The sequence below is a fragment of the Podarcis gaigeae genome (genome assembly GCF_964106915.1).
Source record: "Podarcis gaigeae genome assembly, chromosome: 3".
Classification (NCBI taxonomy): Eukaryota; Metazoa; Chordata; class Lepidosauria; order Squamata; family Lacertidae; genus Podarcis; species Podarcis gaigeae.
Genome location: NC_139680.1, coordinates 58,044,793 through 58,065,039, shown reverse-complemented (window position 1 = coordinate 58,065,039; position 20,247 = coordinate 58,044,793). Strand labels below are relative to the sequence as shown.

The window sequence follows — 20,247 nt, the reverse complement described above, 5'->3', positions numbered from 1 at the left end:
GTTTCTCAGAGTTTCCCTTCCCACCCACCATTCCCATCATTTTTTTCAGTTTCCTTAACAGCACTGAAGATTCATTACTAGCTGAAATCCTGCCAGCTCCACCAGTTATTAGATTTCAGGGAGGGGGGACCGCAGAAGAGCAGGGAGGGGGCGGGAGCTGGTCACTGGGGCTGAAGATGAGAAAAAGCATAATAAGAAACCTGTCTGTTACCACTCCAGTGGAAATCAGATTCATGTGGAGAACCCTTTATGATACAGCCCATCATGTGCAAGTATACAAGAAAGAAACTCAACTGTGCCAGCTAACCAGCAAATCTGATATACTCCGCCATGCAACATAAAGGGTCTGGTTGAGAAAGGAAAACAAAAAAACCCCATGCAAATTGACAATGAAATAAACTGTATGCATAACAAGGGGTGGGAGCACACATGCTAACACAAGAAACCTTTGATTTCACCCCAGGTGGTGGATCTTCAGCATAGGACTGCACCCTTAGAAATAGTTGTTAAACTGGGTGAAATTGTATTATAGAGGTTTTGTTGCCCCTCTGCTTCATCAGCCTGTGCTTACAGTGGCCAACCAGATGCCTGTGGGAAACCCTCAAGTAGGATCTGACCACAAGAGAACTCTTCTCCGCTGCAGTTTCCAGCAGCTGTCATGCAGAAGCATTACTGCCTCCAAACATCATGGCTAGTAGCCATTGACAGCTCTCTCCTCCATGAATTTGTCTAATAGCCTTTTAAACCCAACTAAGTTGGTGGCCTTCAATGTGTCCAGTGGGAGCATAGTTCCATAGTTTAACTATGTGCTGCATGGAAAAGTCCTTTCTTTTATCTGTCCTGATTCTTCCAACATTCAGCTTCACCGGATGTCCACGAGTTCTAGTGTTATGAGGGACGCAGGTGGTGCTGTGGTCTAAACCACTGGGCCCCTTGGGCTTGCTGATTGGAAGGGTGGTGGTTCGAATCCACGCAACGGGGTGAGCTCCTGTTGCTCTGTCCCAGCTTCTGCCAATTTAGCAGTTCGAAAGCACATTTAACTTTTACCTAGTGTTATGAGAGACCAATAAAAACTTTTCACTATCCCCTTTCTCCATGCATAATTTTATAAACTTGTATCATGTTGCCTCTTACTTGCCTTTTCTCTAAAATTCCCTAAAGCATCTGAGCTGGCAACTCGTAAGTAAGTGGATGGCAGACTAGATGCTAGTTTTCCTTGGTTTGACTAAGCAGGCCTAGTCTGTTCATGAACTACATGGAACCTGTAGAACGAAGGGCCTCATATGGCCAGTCCAATGCAATTTCTGCAAGTATGCTGAGATAATACAGATGGCTCCTTCAATTGCTAATAATTTTCGCCTTCGCTTATCAGGGTTCATTTCTTTTGCTCTGCCCATCCTCTTTCATTTAAGCTTTTGTCTTGTATCGGATAATGCCAGCAGAAATGTACAAAGCCAGTCATAAGAAGAACACCCAGAGGATTTGTGACTACTGATGTGCTAATCATAAATAACCCTTCTACTAATGACAATCCACTTTGATCACTCCCCTCCCTCCCTGCCCCAATTCTCATCATTTCAGACTCTGCTAATTAAAGTTAACATAAACCTTGGTCTCCTGGCCTTTTCCAAGTGTTCTGGAACCGCATTCTACTGATGTGTCTTGTGATGAATCCCAAATAGCTTTCAAAAGCACTGATTGCTAGGGTGGGGGGAGGGTGGGAGAAGTGACCCTAATCCTGTTTTGTCTCCCTTTTGCTTCCTTTTTCCTTCTCTGAATTTCCTGGTAAACCCTTAATGTTGTCTACTTTATAGCTCCATATGTTTCCTTAAGGAATTCTTCCACTTCACTTACTCTCTTCTGATCCAATGGGCTGTGCTCATGAGAACCGGCACAAAGGAGGAACGAGTCATGTGTAACATTGATATCTTATATTAACAGGGAAGTCGTATCTTTAAACACAACAACAACAGTGCCGAATGGCTATAAGGAAAAGCAACAGAGGAAGAAAAATGCAGATATTATTATTATTATTATTATTATTGTCTAAAACATGACATTCAGGCTGGTAACATCAACCCCGCCATGTAGAATCCCTTGCAGACGACTGCAGTGCCTGGAGACAGGCCATAAAGTCATGTATCCGTAGCAGTGACCTGGGGAGAATTGACCGCTGGGAGGAGCGCAGAGAGAAGAAATGCTTTGGTTCATCTGTAGCTGCACAACTGGGTGCCTTAATCTGTCTCAGCTGCAACAAACATGTCTCTTCCTCATCGGTCTCTACAGCCACAGCAGGCGCTGTAACCTTCCAACAGCTAGACCTCACCCACAAAGGCACACTCCTCCATTGTCTCCCTAAACAGTTGGATGCCAGCATCATTATTGTTGGAAAAGCTTTGGGGGGGGGGGGAGGACATTCTTGTCCCTCTTAGATGTAGCTATAAACTAGAGTAATATCCTCCACATCTAGCTGGCAGGCACATATAAGCCTTTTTCTCCCTAGGGTACATCCATTCAAATTGCAGGATGGATGGAATCACAGAGCATCAGATTATGCTATTCAACCTGAACAACTTGTAGAATAGCAGTATGAATGAGAGAAAATCATTAACACTGTGTATACATACATGCCAATTTTTGAAACAACTGAACAGCAGTCATTTGTGTAGGAATTGGGAGGGAGAGTTGTTAGCCCAAGGGTGTTCTTCATACTTAGTTTTTTGGGGGAGCCTGCAGCTTAACTAAAGCTACAGAACTGTATCTGTACACTTCTCCGAGTGGTTCATGAATCCTGAATTATTATTATTATTATTTTAAGTAAGGAACATAAAGTCAAATGACATTTTTGACTCATTGTAAAGGTTGTTTTTGAACTCTTTGTAATGAATATAGAAGCAATCAGATTATGTTGCTTCTAGTTTCCTGTCACTCTCATTCCCCATTTTCTTCTGTCTCTCCCTTTGTAGGTTATTTCAGAATGCCCCCTTCTTACTCACTACTAAGGTAACATTATCAAAATGTCTTGCTGCTTGTCTCCGCCCTCCCTCAACTGCTGTCTGTTCCTTTCTGAATGAATCTCTAGGCTTAGTCCTTTCCTTTGAGGCTCTGAATTTGAGGGTCACTTTTCTTGCTGAACACGTGTTGGCCCACAAATGCCCAACTCATCTTCAGTCCTCAGATGTGCTTGTTGAGAGAGAGAAGATGGTGAGATGGGAAATAAAGAGAGAGATAAGAATTGAATTTTGCCAAAGGCAGAGAGACAGAGAGCCTCAAAAGCAAGGATTAGGGCACAAAATTGAAAGCAACAAAGGGACAGTTGAGAGATTTAAAGAAAGGGATGATGCTATCTTAGAAAGCAGAAGCATTCTAAATGTATGAAAAAAGAGAAAGCAGAAGGAATGGAACAGCAAAGAAAGTGACTGCTAGAACATTAGAGCAAAAGAAGTACAGAATGGGCAAGTGTTTTTTTTTTTTTTTAGCAATGGGGGCCGATGCAAAAAATGAAAAAGGAACTTGGTAATGACCAATCCAACAAAACAAACAGAAATGCAGCCCAGAACTTGATCTGCATATAAATAAATGGAACAATGTTCTTGATAACAACAAAAATCCTATAAAGTATTCTTAATTTGCTAGCATTCTAAATACACAAAAGGAGATTTATTGCCAACTCTAGGAGTGAGAAATCATGGGTGGTTGCTGCAAGACAAAACTGAAAATAGAAGACGTCAGGGTAATTTTAAAGCAGTTAATTTAATAGCAACATGACTCAGAGCTGCGCCCCCAAGCTAAAAAAGAAAGATGGGATTCCATGCAAATTCCTGAAGTTATTACTCATTCACATATGATAGTATATAAAGACAGCTTTCAAAATGCTGGCATGTTGTTGTTGTTTTCATAACCAATGGCTCGGTGCATTATTGTGCAACTTGTGACAAATAAAACAGACACACTTATTCAAATTCCTTCCTTGTTGCTAATCTATGGACTACCCTCCACTCAAGAAATACTACTTGTTGCTTATGGGACTTGTCAGTGACCCCCTACATTGACAAACTGTCACAGAAGTACTCTTCGGCTGATTTGTTCTTGCATTCATTAACTCCACAGCCCTCAGGTTTGAGAGGAGGGTGATGACTTGCCAGCGAGACAGGAAAAGATAGACAGAAATAGCACTCAGCAGCAACAGCCATAGTGATAAGCGGGTGAATGCCTAAGCCTTCTTTTGGCAGGTGCTTTTAGCCAAATATAACACCAAATGAATGTACAAAGAAAGTGTGGGCTTGATATTTGTTATGAGCCTTCTGCTTTGACTTTTAATGTTAACGAAGCATATGGCTAAATGGCTGCATTTTCTAAGATCAATCTCAAAAGTCTTTAATTGAAAGGAACATTCTACATTTAGAACCTCCCCCACTCCTTTTACACATGCCATACATTCTCCTGAGGCTTTGCAAATTGCTGACTGCTTGCCATGTATGCTTAGTACATGAGCTGTATTCTTCTTTCCAAATGTCAGTTCTTCCACATTTTAAGGTTCAGAGGATGAAAGAACCTGGGTTTTCTAACTAGAAATAATGAGCCGTAGACTTTCAGTACAACCCCCGCCCCCCACCCAATGACTGGGTTTTCTTTCATATTGGGGAATGTCTTCAGTGATGTCATTCAGGAATGGCAATATTGAATGTAGGTCAGAATGATGAACAGTTAGAGCACTTTGTAGGGTGTAGCCATATAACCCAATGAATTGGGCAGTAGCCAACATGTTAAACATTCCAGCTTCCATCACACCAAGGTAGTGGTAATCAATAATATTAACAGGATTTGTTGGGCCCAGCAAACTGTATGCGGATCGGGCCCTTTGTCCATTCTAATGTATGTCTGGATAGAAAATTACTTCAAAACACCACTTTTGAGACCTTGAGCTCCCTCACTGGTGAAAAGCAAGATAATTATAAGCATAAGAAAAATAAGAAAAAATGGTATTTAAGATGTGATATTAACTTTGCATTGTTTTCATTATGTTCTCACTTCCTATAGTGACAGCAAGTACAAGGAAAAGAAGTAGTCTTGAGGTGCAGTGGCAACTCGTCTCAAAGTGGGCACATCTCGAAGACATTTTCAACCTTACAAAAAGAATCTGAAAAATTCATGGCTGCAATCTTTCTTTGGATGCCAACTGCTAAGTGTTGTTTGCTTCCAGTGATTACAGAATAAAGTGGCTTTTATTAGGGGTAACTCCAGAAAAACTAGTTTGGGAAAGTCAAAGGTAGGCAAAGACCATTATGAAGGGTGCAAGGTTTTATTCTGTGCTGTATATGACCTTAATATACTGGGAAGTATTTTGGGGAACACTACCAACCTCAGTAACATTTTGAGTTATCCCTGCCTTTCATGGACTTTCAATTTACAGTCATTTTTTGGTTGTTGTTGTGTCTCAAATCAAACTTTCCAGAACAACAGGGCAAAGCGAAGGGTTGTAGCTTAGTTGTAGAGCACATAGTTTGCATGCAGAAGATACTAGGTTCAACACCCAGTGTCTCCAGACACTTTATTGTAATCAATAAAGTTGTGGCCTAGTTCAACCCAAGACCAGTCTCCTGTGTTCATTCTTGTGGCCCTCCCTTCACCTGATGCAGCCATTAAGTGCCTGTGCTGGCAAAGCCTTCTGCTCCCATACGTTAAAGAGCCAATACAAGTCACTGCAGACAAGAACAATCTAGAAGGATCAGTAGTCAGATTCAGCATAAGCCTGTTTCTTAGCTGAGGATATGCAACATAAGATACTGAATTTCATCAAACATGGGATTCTCTTAGGGAAAGACTGATCATATACCCAATTTCTACATTTGTCCACCCTCAATCACTTTGGAAACAGCGTGCCTGTATCACGTTGCAGGAGAACAAAAACAGCCCCTCTGAAATATTTTTAACACTGCAACTTTATTCATAGCCCAGTAATTTCACATGCTAAATAGCCAAATTCAGGGGAGAATTAGAAGCAGCAAAGTCTGAAAATATGAGTTTTAAAGTAGTTGAGACAAATAAATCTAGCTTCCACAATTATATTGTTTGGCTCAACGTTAGGAGATGAAATAGCATTTCACTGAATAACTGATTAAATGCACCCTCAATATTCGAGCCAAATTAGGAACACACAAAAATAACAACGGAAACTAACAGGTGCACAAAAATCCAGCAAAAAGAATCCCATCAAGTAATACTACTTCTATGGAAAATACTTTGTTTGTAGCTTAATGTTTATCTAAAGCATTAAATAGAAACAATTTTCGCAGGCCTATTGAGCTGAGAACAAATCTGCTGGACAAATGTGGAAGAGACAATGGAAATTCTCATTTAAATACGAATCTTGTATGACATCACCACCCCACAATTCTGACTCTGGGTGCATATGGATGCTTGAATACATAGAGACTTGGAAAAGAACCATGAAATGAAGTTCTGTTAGACAAAGACGATAAAATCCTGTATGGCGCTTACCTCTCACAGCGTGAGCCAGCATACCCAGGGGGGCATTCGTCACATATTAATCCACGACTCTGATCCAAATGACATGTTGGGCTAAAACTTTGTTGTTGATGAAGGGCCAGAAGAGGGACACAGAGGAAAGATAAAAAGACATTCATTAGCAGCATAGTTGCTGTCCTTCCTCAGAGAGCGCTGCTTTTACAGGGAAAGTCCTTCTGGTCTCACACATGGAGCTTAGGTTTGGCTCCAGCCGGTAGAGTTTGGAATGACTCTGCTATTTCTGCCGACACTGAATATAGCTCGAACGGGTGGCAGCATCCAAATGACATGTTGTTATGGGACTTTAGTCTATCAATGAGTCGCTACACCATTTAAAAGCAGGAATGTACAGCTGCTTGTCTGAGCCCTCCAGGGCCTGGCAATGCGCTCTATCCCAGACTTTGTTCCCAAGTTAAATCTCACTGCAGCTAACGGACAATTGACTGGAAAGCTCAGTAAACTCGACTTACATGAATAGTGGAATAAAACTGCCGCATTAAAAAACAGGGAAGGGGAAACTTTGTGATGATGTTTCTCATGGTATGTCAAAGCTGTATTTAAGTCAAGATCAATGAATGGTGATGACTTACACGATATTCTTTGGTATTCAGAATCAAGAGTGGCAACCTTTGTAGATATTTTCCATCCTTGATTCCTAACCTCCATGACTAAAGGTTAGGATCCTAATACAACTGAAAAGAACCAGAGCTACATGGAATTCTTTAAACTTGAGGAAGACCTGTAACCTCATGTATGTAGCTTTAATCATTGCAATAGCAATTATTTAGTAATTGCAATAGCAAATGACAATTTCCTACCATTCCTCTTTCTTTCTTTCTTTCTTTCTTTCTTTCTTTCTTTCTTTCTTTCTTTCTTTCTTTCTTTCTTTCTTTCTTCTATTTCTTTTTACAGATACATTATAAATGATAGTTAAATTTCTCAGCAACCAATCTTTTGCATGCTTACAAATCCTCTGATAGTATTTTACTCTAGCTGTGTCCCTCTGCCTTCCAGCATTTTGTTTTCTGAGTTTCCCCTCTTTGAGAATCTGATTGACACAATGTAATGAGGTAATCTGCTGGCACACTGGAAGACACAGGCAGTTTGAAACAACAGGATATCTGTCACTCCACTATTTTAAAGAGATAAGTCCTCAATTCTTCTTCTTTTTATTTCACTTAGAGGTTTGTGTGCACTACATAGCCATTCAATTTGCCAAACAACCCAGCAGTAGACCGGCAGCCTTAGGACAAAGCCTTGGCTTAATATGGGTATAGTGGTGAAATAAATATAAACAAGCATTGATTACAGTCATTTCTTCATTTTTTGATGAAACTTTGCAGTATTGTGTCCTATGGATTGTCACGTAATCAAAACTATGCCACATTTTTTTAAGGAAGTGGGGATCTGTGAAATTAGCAAAAGAGCTCAATAGCAGTCAATTCTCTGAATCTGATGGATTGATTCTGACACCTACTCAGGCTGCACTTATATTTCATATACACCCTTGCTGAGGTAGGGGGTGGGGGAACACTTCCATTCGGCCTTTCATTCAGCCTGCTTACTAATAGGGTATAGATGCCACCAACAAACTTGTTTGAAGGTATACTCAGTACTCAGTTGCAGGGGCATAGCGTAGGGAGGGCCAGGGAGGCTGTAACTCCTGCCCTGCTTTCCACCAGGGGTTTCTGGGCCCCGGAGTCTGGTCTTGCCATCACACCCCCGGCTCCCTTGCCAAGGGCCATGTCAGCTGGCTAGGCTCCCTCTTGCTGCAGACGGGGGGGGGGGGCAGGCAGTTCAGCACAGCCCCGTGAACCCTCTGTGCCCCACGCCCATCCAGCGGCGGCAAGGGTTTGGCTGGCACGGCGGGTTTTGTTCCCCCTCCACATCCAGCCCCTGGTCCTGCCTGGTGTGTACATGTGTGTTTGCCTGTACCCAGGGTTCCAATAAAGGATGCAATGCCACTGCTCAGTGGGTATACTTACTTGTTGGAAGGTAGACTCAGTGGGCAGGCACACAGCTGGCAGTCATCAGGTTTCCCTTTAGTGGCATCTCCAAAGAAACCAGGAAGACATCTATCACAATGCAAGCCACCTGTGTTGTGCTTGCAGTTCTAAACAGACAGGGGAAGGAACAAAACCATCTTCTCAGAATGTCATAGAACATAGTTGATAAAGTCACATAGGACAAAGGCAGCCAACATGGTGCCCTTCAGATGCTGTTGGCCTACAACTCCCACCAACCCTGCCTATTGGCCTTACTGGTCGGGGCTGATGGGAGCTGGAATCCAACATCTGGAGGGAACCGTATTGGTAACCTTGCAGTCGAGCATGAGTACATCTTCTCTTTCTCACACAAACTCAGTTGGTAGAATATGAGACTGTCAATCTCAAGGTTGTAGGTTCCAACCCCACGTTGGGTGAAAGATTCCTGCATTGCAGGGGGGTTGGACCAGATGACCCTCACAGTCCCTTCCAACTCTATGTTATCCGGCAAACATCATGATTTTGAGACAACTGTGTAGCCAGCCAGTGCTCCTTAGTGCTTCCACTGCCTCCTGCAGGAGCAGCAAGCAACTCAAAGGAGCAGTTGTAGCAGCTGTCACTATGTTCCTTTCAGTTGTGCAACGAGCACCAGCTCAGCTCTGCTGCCTCTGCAAAAGCAGGTGACGATTATGAAAGTCAAGTGTTACCTCGGGTTACATACACTTCAGGTTACAGACTCCGCTAACCCAGAAATATTACCTTGGGTTAAGAACTTTGCTTCAGGATGAGAACAGAAATTGTGCAGTGGCGGCGCAGTGGCAGCAGGAGGCCCCCGTTAGCTAAAGTGGTGCTTCAGGTTAAGAACAGTTTCAGGTTAAGAACAGTTTCCAGAACGAATTAAGTTCTTAATCCGAGGTACCACTGTAGCTGGGAAAGCAGCAGCAGCCTTAATGCTATACTTCTTTTGATTTTGCAGCAAACCCCAGCTCAGCAGGCTAGTAGCCAGCGTTTCAGGCCAGTAGGTGTGGTTTACAGAGATGCTGGTCTGAGATAGCTCAGGGCTTCTTGCTGGGAGCTCCCTTTCCCCTTTGCCCCTTCCTTACCCCTGTGATAACATTTTATGAAAATGTTATCGTGCGGTAGACTTTATAACCGATTTCACTTCTTCACGTGAAAATTCAAAAACATTTTTGTGCGAATTCATCCTAATATACACACTTTGCATGCAATTTTGACTACTGTACCCATTTTTGCAAAGTAATTTTCTGTAATGTAATGCATTTTTAAAAATTTTCACAGATATGTGTATCTTTCTGCGCACTTTCCCTTGCAATATACATTTTTGCACACAATACTTGGCTAGAGAACCACGCTGCAAAATAGTCAAAATAGTCAGAAGTCAGAATTCTAAAGAACTATGCTTTTGAATACTGTTTTAGTTTAAGTTATTATGCCTTCAAATTCTGCCTTTAAGTTATTCTGCCTGCAAGCTGAATCAAATTTCTTCCCCTTCTCTAGCTGGGGCTGGCAGGAGTTGGAATTCAAGAATATCTGGAAGGTCCCAGGTTCTGCACTCCTGGTGTACAGAGCAAGATAAACACTCTCACAGATGTGAGGGAAAGCAATAATGTGAGCTGTCCTTCAAAAATTCGTTTCTCCCTCCCTCCCCCGTCCCACATTCTCTTGTTTGCACTTGAAGGTGATGGATTTTCATACAAACTCTGCCATGTCTTATTAACTTGTATATGTGTATTTAAAAGCCTCCCCCCCCCACATACATTCAAGGTTCAGTTACGCAACTCAAGTATAAAGTGAACCTCTGAAGGATTTTTATTATATGGCTTGCTTTCTGTGGCTTCATGTGAATAATTGTGTCCTAATGCTCTGATGCACAATTGTAACCATTTCTTGCTAAAACAGTTGCTTAAATAAACACACAGAGAGACTTTGAAATAAGTTTTAAGACTCAAGGAATTTTATATTCATGAATAAAACTATACCTGAGTTGTTCTTTGGGATGTAACTTTCTTTTTATTTGCACACTTGCTCTACAATGATTTGACAAGCAGTAAACTTAATAGCTAGTATCCAATCCAAATAGCTTTATGGATTTGATACTAGCTATTGGCCATGACAAATGTTAATAGCTCGTATTCTCTTGTTCAGATGCAATGAAAAACTTTGATTCACTATTATGGGAATAAGATTAGGCATGCATTTGACTTGTGCATTTTCCCATTAGGCTGTCTTAAGCATATGCAGCGCCGGGGTGCAAAGATACGCCCGGTGCCCCCCCCCCGGTTGCCCAGTCCCAGGCATGGAGGAGGGCAGAGCTGGCCGGCGGGCTCAGCATCTCGCTGGCCCAGTCACCCCTGAACTTGTGGTGCAGAAGAGCCCACAGCAGAAAAGCCCGCCGCGGTGCTCTGACTGATGGGTGGGCTCTTCCCCGGACTCAACTCTCAGGCCCTGGAATCTCGGCCTGGCGCCCCTGAGAGCCCAATGCCCGGGTGTCCGGCACCCCTAGTGCCTATGAGCCCATCGTCTTCTCCTCCAGTGCAGATGTGAAGAGAAGATAGGATGCTCTGGTTTCCATTTGGTTTTGCTCATTTGGTTTAGGCTTAACCTTAAAGTTTACTGAAACAAGCCTGCTTCACGTCACTATCTGCACTTTCCAGAAACAGTTGAGTTCATTTTTGTTCCAACAGGCTTTTCCAGCTTGACAAATGGGTCCTTACCATGAGTATTCATTTCTTTAGTCTTTTTTAAAATGTATTGGTTTGTTATTATTATTAAGTGTTTTTTTAAAAGATCTTATGTGTAACTTGCTTTGAGATGGTGGTTTAGAAAATGATTACTAAAATACTAATACTAATACTATAATAATAATAATAATAATAATAATAATAATAATAATAATAAAGAATAGTAGTAGCAGTAGTAGTAATTTGTGAACCACCTTGCTTCAATAAGCCATAGTTAAGATTAACCACAGTTTAGGGTCCAAATATAATGCTAAACTGTGATTAATGAAAACAGGTGAAAGCTTCTGATCTGATCTCCTCCCTCTGGCTGGACATGTTGGAGGACCTAAGCTCATCTCCATAACAATAAACTAAAGCTTATCATGATGCCCCAACACAGCCATTGGCCCAGTTTGCACATAATACTAAATGCCTCTTCGCTTGCCACACAACCAGGAGGAGAACTTCAAACTGTGAGCTATGAAGCTGAGTTGTTTAACTAACTATTGTTTGTACTAAGACAGGAATCTTGGTTCACAAATAATACTAAGCCAAGTCTGGAGCTGAACTCCTTCTGCCAGCCATGTAGGACAAAGATTGGGGCGGTGGGGGGGGGTGAGGGGAGTATACAAGCCTGGTACTTCACTCTAGTTCACCAAGGCTCATGGCTGTAGTACTAAACCATGCCTTAGTGTTATAGGAGAACCAGCCCACTGTGTAATAATCAGCCAAGTGCTTCCAAAGAATCTGGCTTTCCATAAATCAAATATGCAAAGTGAAGACAGGTAGGATTTTGATATCTGTTACAGGAGTGGTCAAACATGAAATGTCTATTAGCCACTTCACACATCATTACTTACAAACCTAAAAAAGCCTCTTAGCAGGGATTTATGTGAGAAGAGACATGTGTGGATGCGTTCTGTTAAAAGCTCGCACCATGATAATCCTCTAAATTAAAATTCAAATACTGGAAAGCTACATTTCACAATATTGCTGGTGCACACATGCTTCATGCTAACAAGTTACACTGGCAAGTATATCCAGTCACATTATTCTAGTAATATTAGAATATAGAAACCATGTTGTGCGGGGCCATGGTTCTCCTCAAGCTCTTCTCTTTTCCTTTCACAACAATTCTTTAAGTGATTTCTTATATAAGGGAACATAAATGTGATTGCTTCTGAAGTTTCCGGCCCAGTTCAGATGTCATGAGGGCTGATCAATGAACCACTCTTTAGTGTTGAGGAGTTCACAATTTTGCCCTTCCTTCTCTGCCAATGCAACCCCCTCCACATACACTTTCCTAGTCCACAGTAACTAAGCTTTACCAGAAATTAGGCAGTGTTCACAACAATCCAGTGGTTTAATTTCCTATGCAGATTTTTTTTTTTGTTGATGTTGGTATTATCCCATATCTTCGTTGCATATGATTCTATCTGACTTACTGTCTGGGGAGAGAGCTGTAGGGAGAATAACAAACAGTGGCTAGATGCACAGACTCTTGTGCAAGTTATAAGAAGATACCGGATGTTGATCAAAATACACATCCAACTGCAAATGACTGCCAGTGCTATAATCTGAAGAGTATTCTGATGCACACCCAAAAGTAGCACAACAAACATGTGCCAACTATTGCTACAACAGGTGCATCCATTAGTGCAACTATTTTAAGTAAAACAACAACAAAGAAGCCCAAAGGAATTGACATTGTTGAGAAAACCAAGGCTATCTGAAATACTCTGCACTTCCCAAAGATAAAAGAGGGTGGGAAGGCAAAACAGAAACCTCTGTGGAAATACTGTAGAGGGGAAGATGTCACATATCCATAACTGTAACTATGGTTACTTTTATTCAAATGTCACAATGAGTGAACTAACATTATCTCTAACTAGGAAAGTGAGTGAGGAGCACACAAGGCTGACAGGAAAGAATAGTACACCATTCTGCCAGGTACCATCAGCTGCTAAACCATAGTGTGGCAATTAGAAAGCATGACATCTGAACTGAACATCACTATTGTGGTGTGATTATTTTGAACTCTCTAAAAACTACAGGAGTGCCTTCCACTTCATCTCTGCTGCATAACAAGATTAAAACCACTAAATATTTTAGCAAGGTTTTGTGAATCTCATCCCCATGGATTGCATCCAATTAAGTTATACTCAGAGTAGGCCCATTGAAATTAATGGGCTTAAGTTACTCATGGTCAATAATTTCAATCGATCTGATCTGACAAACTTTGGATACAAGGAAGCAGGTGGCGCTGTGGTCTAAATCACAGAGCCTAGGGCTTGCCAATCAGAAGGTCGGCGGTTTGAATCCCCGTGACGGGGTGAGTTCCCGTTGTTCGGTCCCAGCTCTTGCCCACCTAGCAGTTCGAAAGCACGTCAAAGTGCAAGTAGATAAACAGGTACCGCTCCGACAGGAAGGTAAACGGCGTTTCCATGCGCTGCTCTGGTTCACCAGAAGCGGCTTAGTCATGCTGGCCACATGACCTGGAAGCTGTCTGCAGACAAACGCCGGCTCCCTCGGCCTACAGAATGAGATGAGCGCGCAACCCCAGAGTCGTCTGCGACTGGACCTAATGGTCAGGGGTACCTTTACCTTTACCTTTGGATACAAACCTATGGACACACAAGCAGTGTGTCTACAACATGACAAAATAGAACTTCTCTTTGTTTACAACTTGAGCTATTTATCATCTGTGTAACATCACAGTAGCCATGTGAATGTAATAGGCACCACCTTCCATGGGTGTGTAAGCGATTTCCCCCCTCCACACTCAGACACAGGATAAAGCCATTGAGCTGAGCTCTTATTATAAGTCAAAGAAACACATTTCAACTTCTTTTCAAGTAAATTTCAAAGCTAAGGAAGAGTCAAAAGAAGTAACATATTCATAAATTAGCTGCCTAAATTGTCTGTTGTATTACTGGGGGCAAAAAAAACATACTATGAATAGTAATGAGAAGGCCAAAAGGCTCAGTACATCTCAATAGGGGGGGAAGGAAACCCTTTGATGTGAAACATTCCTCTCCTTTCAGCACTCAAACTTCTCTCTCTCTCTCTCTCTCTCTCTTCAAAAGGCTTGTGATCCAAATTGAATTGCAGCATTTAACAGCTTGCTTGGGTATCAACCAATCCTACTTCACTTACAGTCAAGGCAAAATCCCCAAACAGATTTTGAAGAATTTGTTTCTGTGCACTTTGTCTCTACAGGATGATATAGAACAAGCTTAGCTGGTGCAGTGAAGAGCAGAGACAGGACAGGATAAAGGTAGAGAGATTAGGAGATGCTACATGTTATTGTTTCCAGGGATGTATTTTTCCCTCGACTTCTCAGTAATGTTGTATATCTGCCAGATAACATTACAGATAACCAGTACTAGGGCTGCAACTTTCTCCAAGATTAAATTCTTCTAAACATTTCTGCCTGCTACTTGAAGAGTTTCCTCTCACATCACTTGGCAGTAAACACCGGTTTGCGATCATACAGGATATCAGCATTTCTAACCATGTATTTATTGCATATCGTTTTTAGATGTAGACATAAAAAATAAGCGAACCCCTAAAAAGAGCATATAAGCTCTAATCTAGTTATGACTCAGAAATGACTCAGCCTGCAATTCCTACATCCATGTATAAGCCCCAGTGAATTCAGTGGGATTCAGATCTGAAAAGACATGCATGGGATTGCATTGTAAACCCCATTGAGACACAACTAATTCAAGTCACATTTCTCTCAACAGGACTTAGTCATGAGGAACTTTAGCTGGGTTGAGGCCAATGTGTGAACTTGCACTAAGTCACTCTGTTGATGGAAGCGCAAGAAAGTGTGACTGCTTTTACCTCAAACCCCTAGGACAACAACAAGGGAGAATGAATGTCTGTTAGTTTATTTTAACAAGAAGAATAGAGGAGGGGAATCCCAGGCCTCTGGGTGCAATTAGACCTAGTGCCCTGACATTGCTCTAACCATGTCTACCTCTAACCATCACCTGGCATAATATGATGTCAGGAATTGGGCAGGAAAACTGAAACACGGTGCTTTTTCAATTGGGCACTGTTTTCTGTTGCCCTGTAGTACCAAATTGAAAATGGGACTGCAAATGAAGTATCAGGTGCATGCTTAACAGTGTGTTTTGATTTTTTTCTTTGTAGTTTCAGGTTACAGTCTGAATCACCTGACGCCATGTGACATCAGGTGCTTGCCAAGTGGGCAGCCCTGCCTGCCTGTCAAAGTTGCCTGAAAGGAGCCAGGTTAGTTTCCCATCCCTGATATTGAGCAAGTTCAGCAAATGGCTCTAGAATTCTTTTCACTCATGTACTATTACAGAAATGGAATTGTTGATTTGCTGCCTGAAGCACACAGTTCCGCACCACCAGCTGGTTTTGCTGTAAACCTTAACTAATTTCATTAGACATTAGCATTAGAAGACTGAAATCATGAAAAAGCAATGAAATAGGTTCTCTGAAGGCTGGTGAGGAAAACAGATCAATTTCTGTCAGGTGATTTCCTCCCCCCACTAGATTTACGTGAAGTATTTCAAAATAAAGTTATCATGGCATGTTTTCTTTTCTAAGTACATCTTAAGACTGAGCACGGGATTAATGCGAGAGCCATTTTGGGCATTTATTCATGAAAAAGCAATTTGAAAAATCCACCAATTTAAGCTATCTTGTTCAGAATTGGAGAGCAATTAAACACCTTGTACAGAGGAAAACAGAAAGGCCAGTGATAATTTAAAATGCCAAATTGCATTGTAAAAACCCTGGATTTTCATTTAAATTTTTCCCTGAAGCTTTTCCTTGGGAAAATCAAAAAGAAGGGAGGAACACTTAAAAATATACACAATGCAGAGTTGGTTTGAATTCTGCAGGGAATCTGGAGTATGATATCCTACTAAATTGGCAGTGGCTCAAATTGCATTTCTGCAAGACTAATGAAATGAGAAATGTTGTTTCAAGCTTCATGCCATGTCAGACAATATAAAACTAAAATGCCCTTGAGTTAATCAGAACAGTCTATTCAGCGTAATTCACCCATTCGAAATAGCTACTGAGCAGGCTGGAAACAGTGGCACACTGGGCATGATTATTCTGGGTAATAAATGCACTAAAATTGCTGAATTAGTAGGCAGCTATCCCAAATATATGCATGCCATCAGGGAAAAGCACCTTTCCATCTCATTCAAAACATGCACTCTCCCCAATCACACTGTTTCTTCATAATTTTTGCAATATTTACACTTCTCCCCCTTGACCAACATTACCACATGTCACACAATAACGAAACCTACTATTCAGTTACTACTATTCTGTGTGTAAAGTAAACCCACAACAGAGGTTACTAGGGGTAGATCACTGTGCATTGCAAAGTTTGTTGCGATATTCTCTTCGCTGCTTTCTGCAGGACCTGCTGCTATCCAGGTAATGTAAAGAACCCTTTTGGTTTGCCCTTATTTTCAGTAGCTACTTTATCATGTTACCAAGAGATTGTTTAACTTCAGAAGCAGTTCAATATAAAGATCTCTCCTGTCAAATCACTGCTTCTTTCCTTAAGTACTCATAGTCCCTAAGGTAGTTAATTCAATTGCGTTGGTATACTGAGCTGATCTCAGCGCTGTCAGTCAGCACTTACCAGGCATTCTCCGGTGATATCATCGCAAGACTCTGCGTGACCAAAACATGTGCACGGCCTGCAGATTCCGCCAATGATGGTGCCATTGACTCGCCTGTGCCTTGGTTGACAAGACTGCAGGGGATGAAACATTGAGAATGTATTTTAAAAAATGAAGAAGTAGTGCAGGAGCACATTTGACAAAAATAAAGGAGCTTAATATGTCATTCCGCCTCCTCCAAACCCAGCACCGACTTGTTCTATGGCAGAGAATGTTGCATTCAGGCTGTTGTTGTGTGCAAAGGTCTGTGTGGTGGCCCAATCCAACCATAGTATTAGAAAAAGGAATAAAACAGTATCTCTCCAACCCCCTTCCCACAAATAATTTCTATAAAAACACAATTACTGGGAGACAGGGACATTACACATGTTACTGAGCAAGAATAATGGGGCAATTACAAAATCATACAAAGCTTCAATGATGACCTTTCACTAGAGGACATTCAACTTGCCCATATTTGTCTTGTTGGGGCAGGTGGGAAGGCTTGGCACTCCCTGTAACTTGGCACCCCCTTTCCAGGAGTTCTATGCCCCTCAAGGTGTCCCAGTGTTTGAAAACCACCATGATAAGCAATAAAGACCCAAGTGCTAAAACACCTCTCGAAAACCTATGTTCCTGACATGATGTCTGTGAAAAACTGACCTTAACTGAATAGGCAGGTATAAGACTAAAGGAGGCATTAGCTTGCTCTTTCTTCTGAAAAGGTAAGAGAAATGAAGAGTGGAAAGTAAGACAGCTTCACATACCAAGATTTACAGAATGAAAATAGTTAGAAGACAAGTTACTGAAAGAAAGTGGGGAAAGGAGACAGGTGAGAAAAGACAGGATCTTTTATTGACACTGCAAATCATAGCTGAAATACCACGTGAATTATATTGGTCAAAGATTAATGAGAAGCAAAAGGCAAGGTAGAAAAGAAAGCATGCATCACAGGCCTAGTGACATGGGAGCTGCCTCCACATTGCTGGGAGTGTGCATGCACATTACAACCACATGCAAATGCTACATGCCTCTTGCTTAAATTTTCCCCAGACCATTGGAGCAATAGAGAAAGCTATTCCCCAGTTTGGTGATACCAGAAACAAGCATCCTGTTTCTGTTCTCTCTTGGTCTGCCACCCGCCCCTCTTTATGGTCAATCTTTTCACTTCTTCCCTCAAAGCAGTAAGGGACAGAGGGGATGGGCTCCACCAGTGTGCCCTCATAATCTACATCCTGATGCTTTGCTCTGTTCTCTCTCCCTCTCAGTAAGCAGCAGAGATGGATGGCAGGTGTGCAACACAGCACCTTCTGCGCCACCAGATAGAACTGCTCATATTACTATGGCATATTCTATACTACTGGCTGGGAAATTGCCCTGCCTACTCAGAGGATGAAAAGCAGATGGGGCAAAAAAATGGAAAGTAACTAGTGTGGGTGCCAAAGCCTCAGAAAAAAACACTGACTGGGTGAGAACTGAGCTCTAACCAGGACCCACAATAGGAAGTGGACCACATTGGGTAAATCCGGCATACAAACTAAGGCATTTATAGTTTCAAATGTCGCAAATATGCCAAATAGTACATTTCACAGTCTAAGAAATAAATGTTACTCTTAATGTTGTTAGAGCCATAAAATAAGTTTAGGCTTGATAAGAAAGTAAGAATTGCATATATTTGCATAAATTTCAAAATTGTTCCTCATCCTTGCCACTTGGCTTCAATATTTCCAGAAATGTTATATCTCTCCATATGTATATGGGTCCTCATACAAGAAGTTAATTCTTTATACATGTAGTGATAGCTGTCATCTCAGAATGGGTCATCTCAGAATATACTTTTTGATATATACTTTTAGCGGTGGTAATTCAGTAAACTTTATTTTTATCAATGGGTATTTCTCAGTGGAGGTGACATCTTGTAGGTGTGATTTATCAGCAAAACCCTGACTGTTGTGCTTGCTCTTCAGAATAAAATGCCAGGCAGCAGTCCTAACCTGCCATATATTTTAAAAATCATCGTATGGTTCTGAATTCAAGGGGAAGGGCTATAGCTCTTAAGAACACGTCAGACCAAAGGCCCATCTAGTCCAGCATTCTCTTTTCACAATGGCCAAACAGAGGCCTATGGGAAGCTCACAGGCAGAATCCAAGTGCAACAGCACTCTTCACATGATTCCCAGCAACTGGTGTTCAGGGGCATAACATAGCCATCGTGACTAGTACTTATCTTCATTTGAAGCCTTCCAAGTTGGGGGCCACCACTGCTTTCTATGGGAGCCAGTTCCAGAGTTTAACTATGCACTGTGTGAGGAAGCCTTTTTCCCCCTGCCCTGTTCATTTACCTTGGCAACATACATAATCTTATACACCTCTATCAGGCCCCCTCTCGTTTTGTTAAAATATAGTGGGGCCCCGCAAGACGAATGCCTCGCTAAACGAAAAACCCGCAAGACGAAAGGGTTTTCCGATTTTTTAGCGGCTTCGCAAGACGAATTTCCCTATGGGCTTGCTTCGCAAGACGAAAGCCCATAGGGAAATCTCCGGAGACAGCGGGGAAGCGCAGTGCGCCTTCTCCTCTGTTCCCGGACCTGTCCTAAGGCTTGCGGTGGGAGGTCCGGGAACAGAGGACAAGGCGCGAAGGGCTTCTCCTCTGTTCCCGGGGCTTGCGGTGGGAGGAGGGTTTTTCCTCCCCACCGCCAACATTCAGAACAGCATTCTGAATGTTGGCGGTGGGGAGGAAAGCCCTCCTCCCACCGCAAGCCTTCAGGACAGGTCCGGGAACAGAGGGGAAGGTGCGCAGCGCTTCTCCTCTGTTCCCGGGGCTTGCGGTGGGAGGAGGGTTTTTCCTCCCCACCGCCAACATTCAGAACAGCATTCTGAATGTTGGTGGTGGGGAGGAAAGCCCTCCTCCCACCGCAAGCCTTCAGGACAGGTCCGGGAACAGAGGGGAAGGTGCGCAGCGCTTCTCCTCTGTTCCCCGGGCTTGCGGTGGGAGGAGGGTTTTCCTCCCCACCGCCAACATTCAGAAGGCTGTTCTGAAGGCTGGCGGTGGGAAGAAAAGCCCTTCTCCCCCGCCAGCCTTCAGAAGAGTTCCCGCCTAGGCTGCGGATAGCAGCCTGCTGCCCCGTGCGAGGGGCGCTCTGCTTAAGAGCGCCCCTCGCGCGGGGCAGCAGGCTGCTATCCGCAGCTTGGAGAGCCCTCTGGACCTCTTCTGAAGGCGGGTGGGGGGCAAAAGTCTTTGTCCCCCCTGCCTGCCTTCCCGGGCGCTTTTAAATCGCCCCGGGACAGCGGAGAATTCATCCGCTGTCCCGGGGCGATTTTAAAATGCTGGCG

At 42.6% G+C, this 20,247-nt stretch overlaps 1 protein-coding gene and 1 long non-coding RNA gene across 11 annotated transcripts in view; one reads left to right on the top strand and one right to left on the bottom strand.

Moving 5' to 3' along the window:
* The window catches only part of LAMA2 (laminin subunit alpha 2), a 453,343-nt gene that overhangs the window by 138,208 nt on the left and 294,888 nt on the right, over nt 1-20,247 (bottom strand). For 6 of the 10 annotated variants that reach the window (XM_083731000.1, XM_083731002.1, XM_083731004.1 and 3 more), the window contains exons 16-19: nt 17,578-17,631; nt 16,896-17,009; nt 8,514-8,641; nt 6,502-6,588 (exon numbers count right to left, since the gene is read on the bottom strand). In XM_083731000.1, the coding sequence (XP_083587126.1) occupies nt 6,502-6,588; nt 8,514-8,641; nt 16,896-17,009; nt 17,578-17,631 (383 nt within the window). The remainder of the gene's footprint in view (nt 1-6,501; nt 6,589-8,513; nt 8,642-16,895; nt 17,010-17,577; nt 17,632-20,247) is intronic. The other 4 variants (XM_083731003.1, XM_083731008.1, XM_083731009.1 and 1 more) reach the window with 1 other exon arrangement.
* LOC310841039 lies at nt 13,134-15,138 on the top strand. The gene is made up of 3 exons (XR_014562285.1): nt 13,134-13,204; nt 14,341-14,531; nt 15,004-15,138. It is a non-coding gene; the product is annotated as an uncharacterized lncRNA (long non-coding RNA).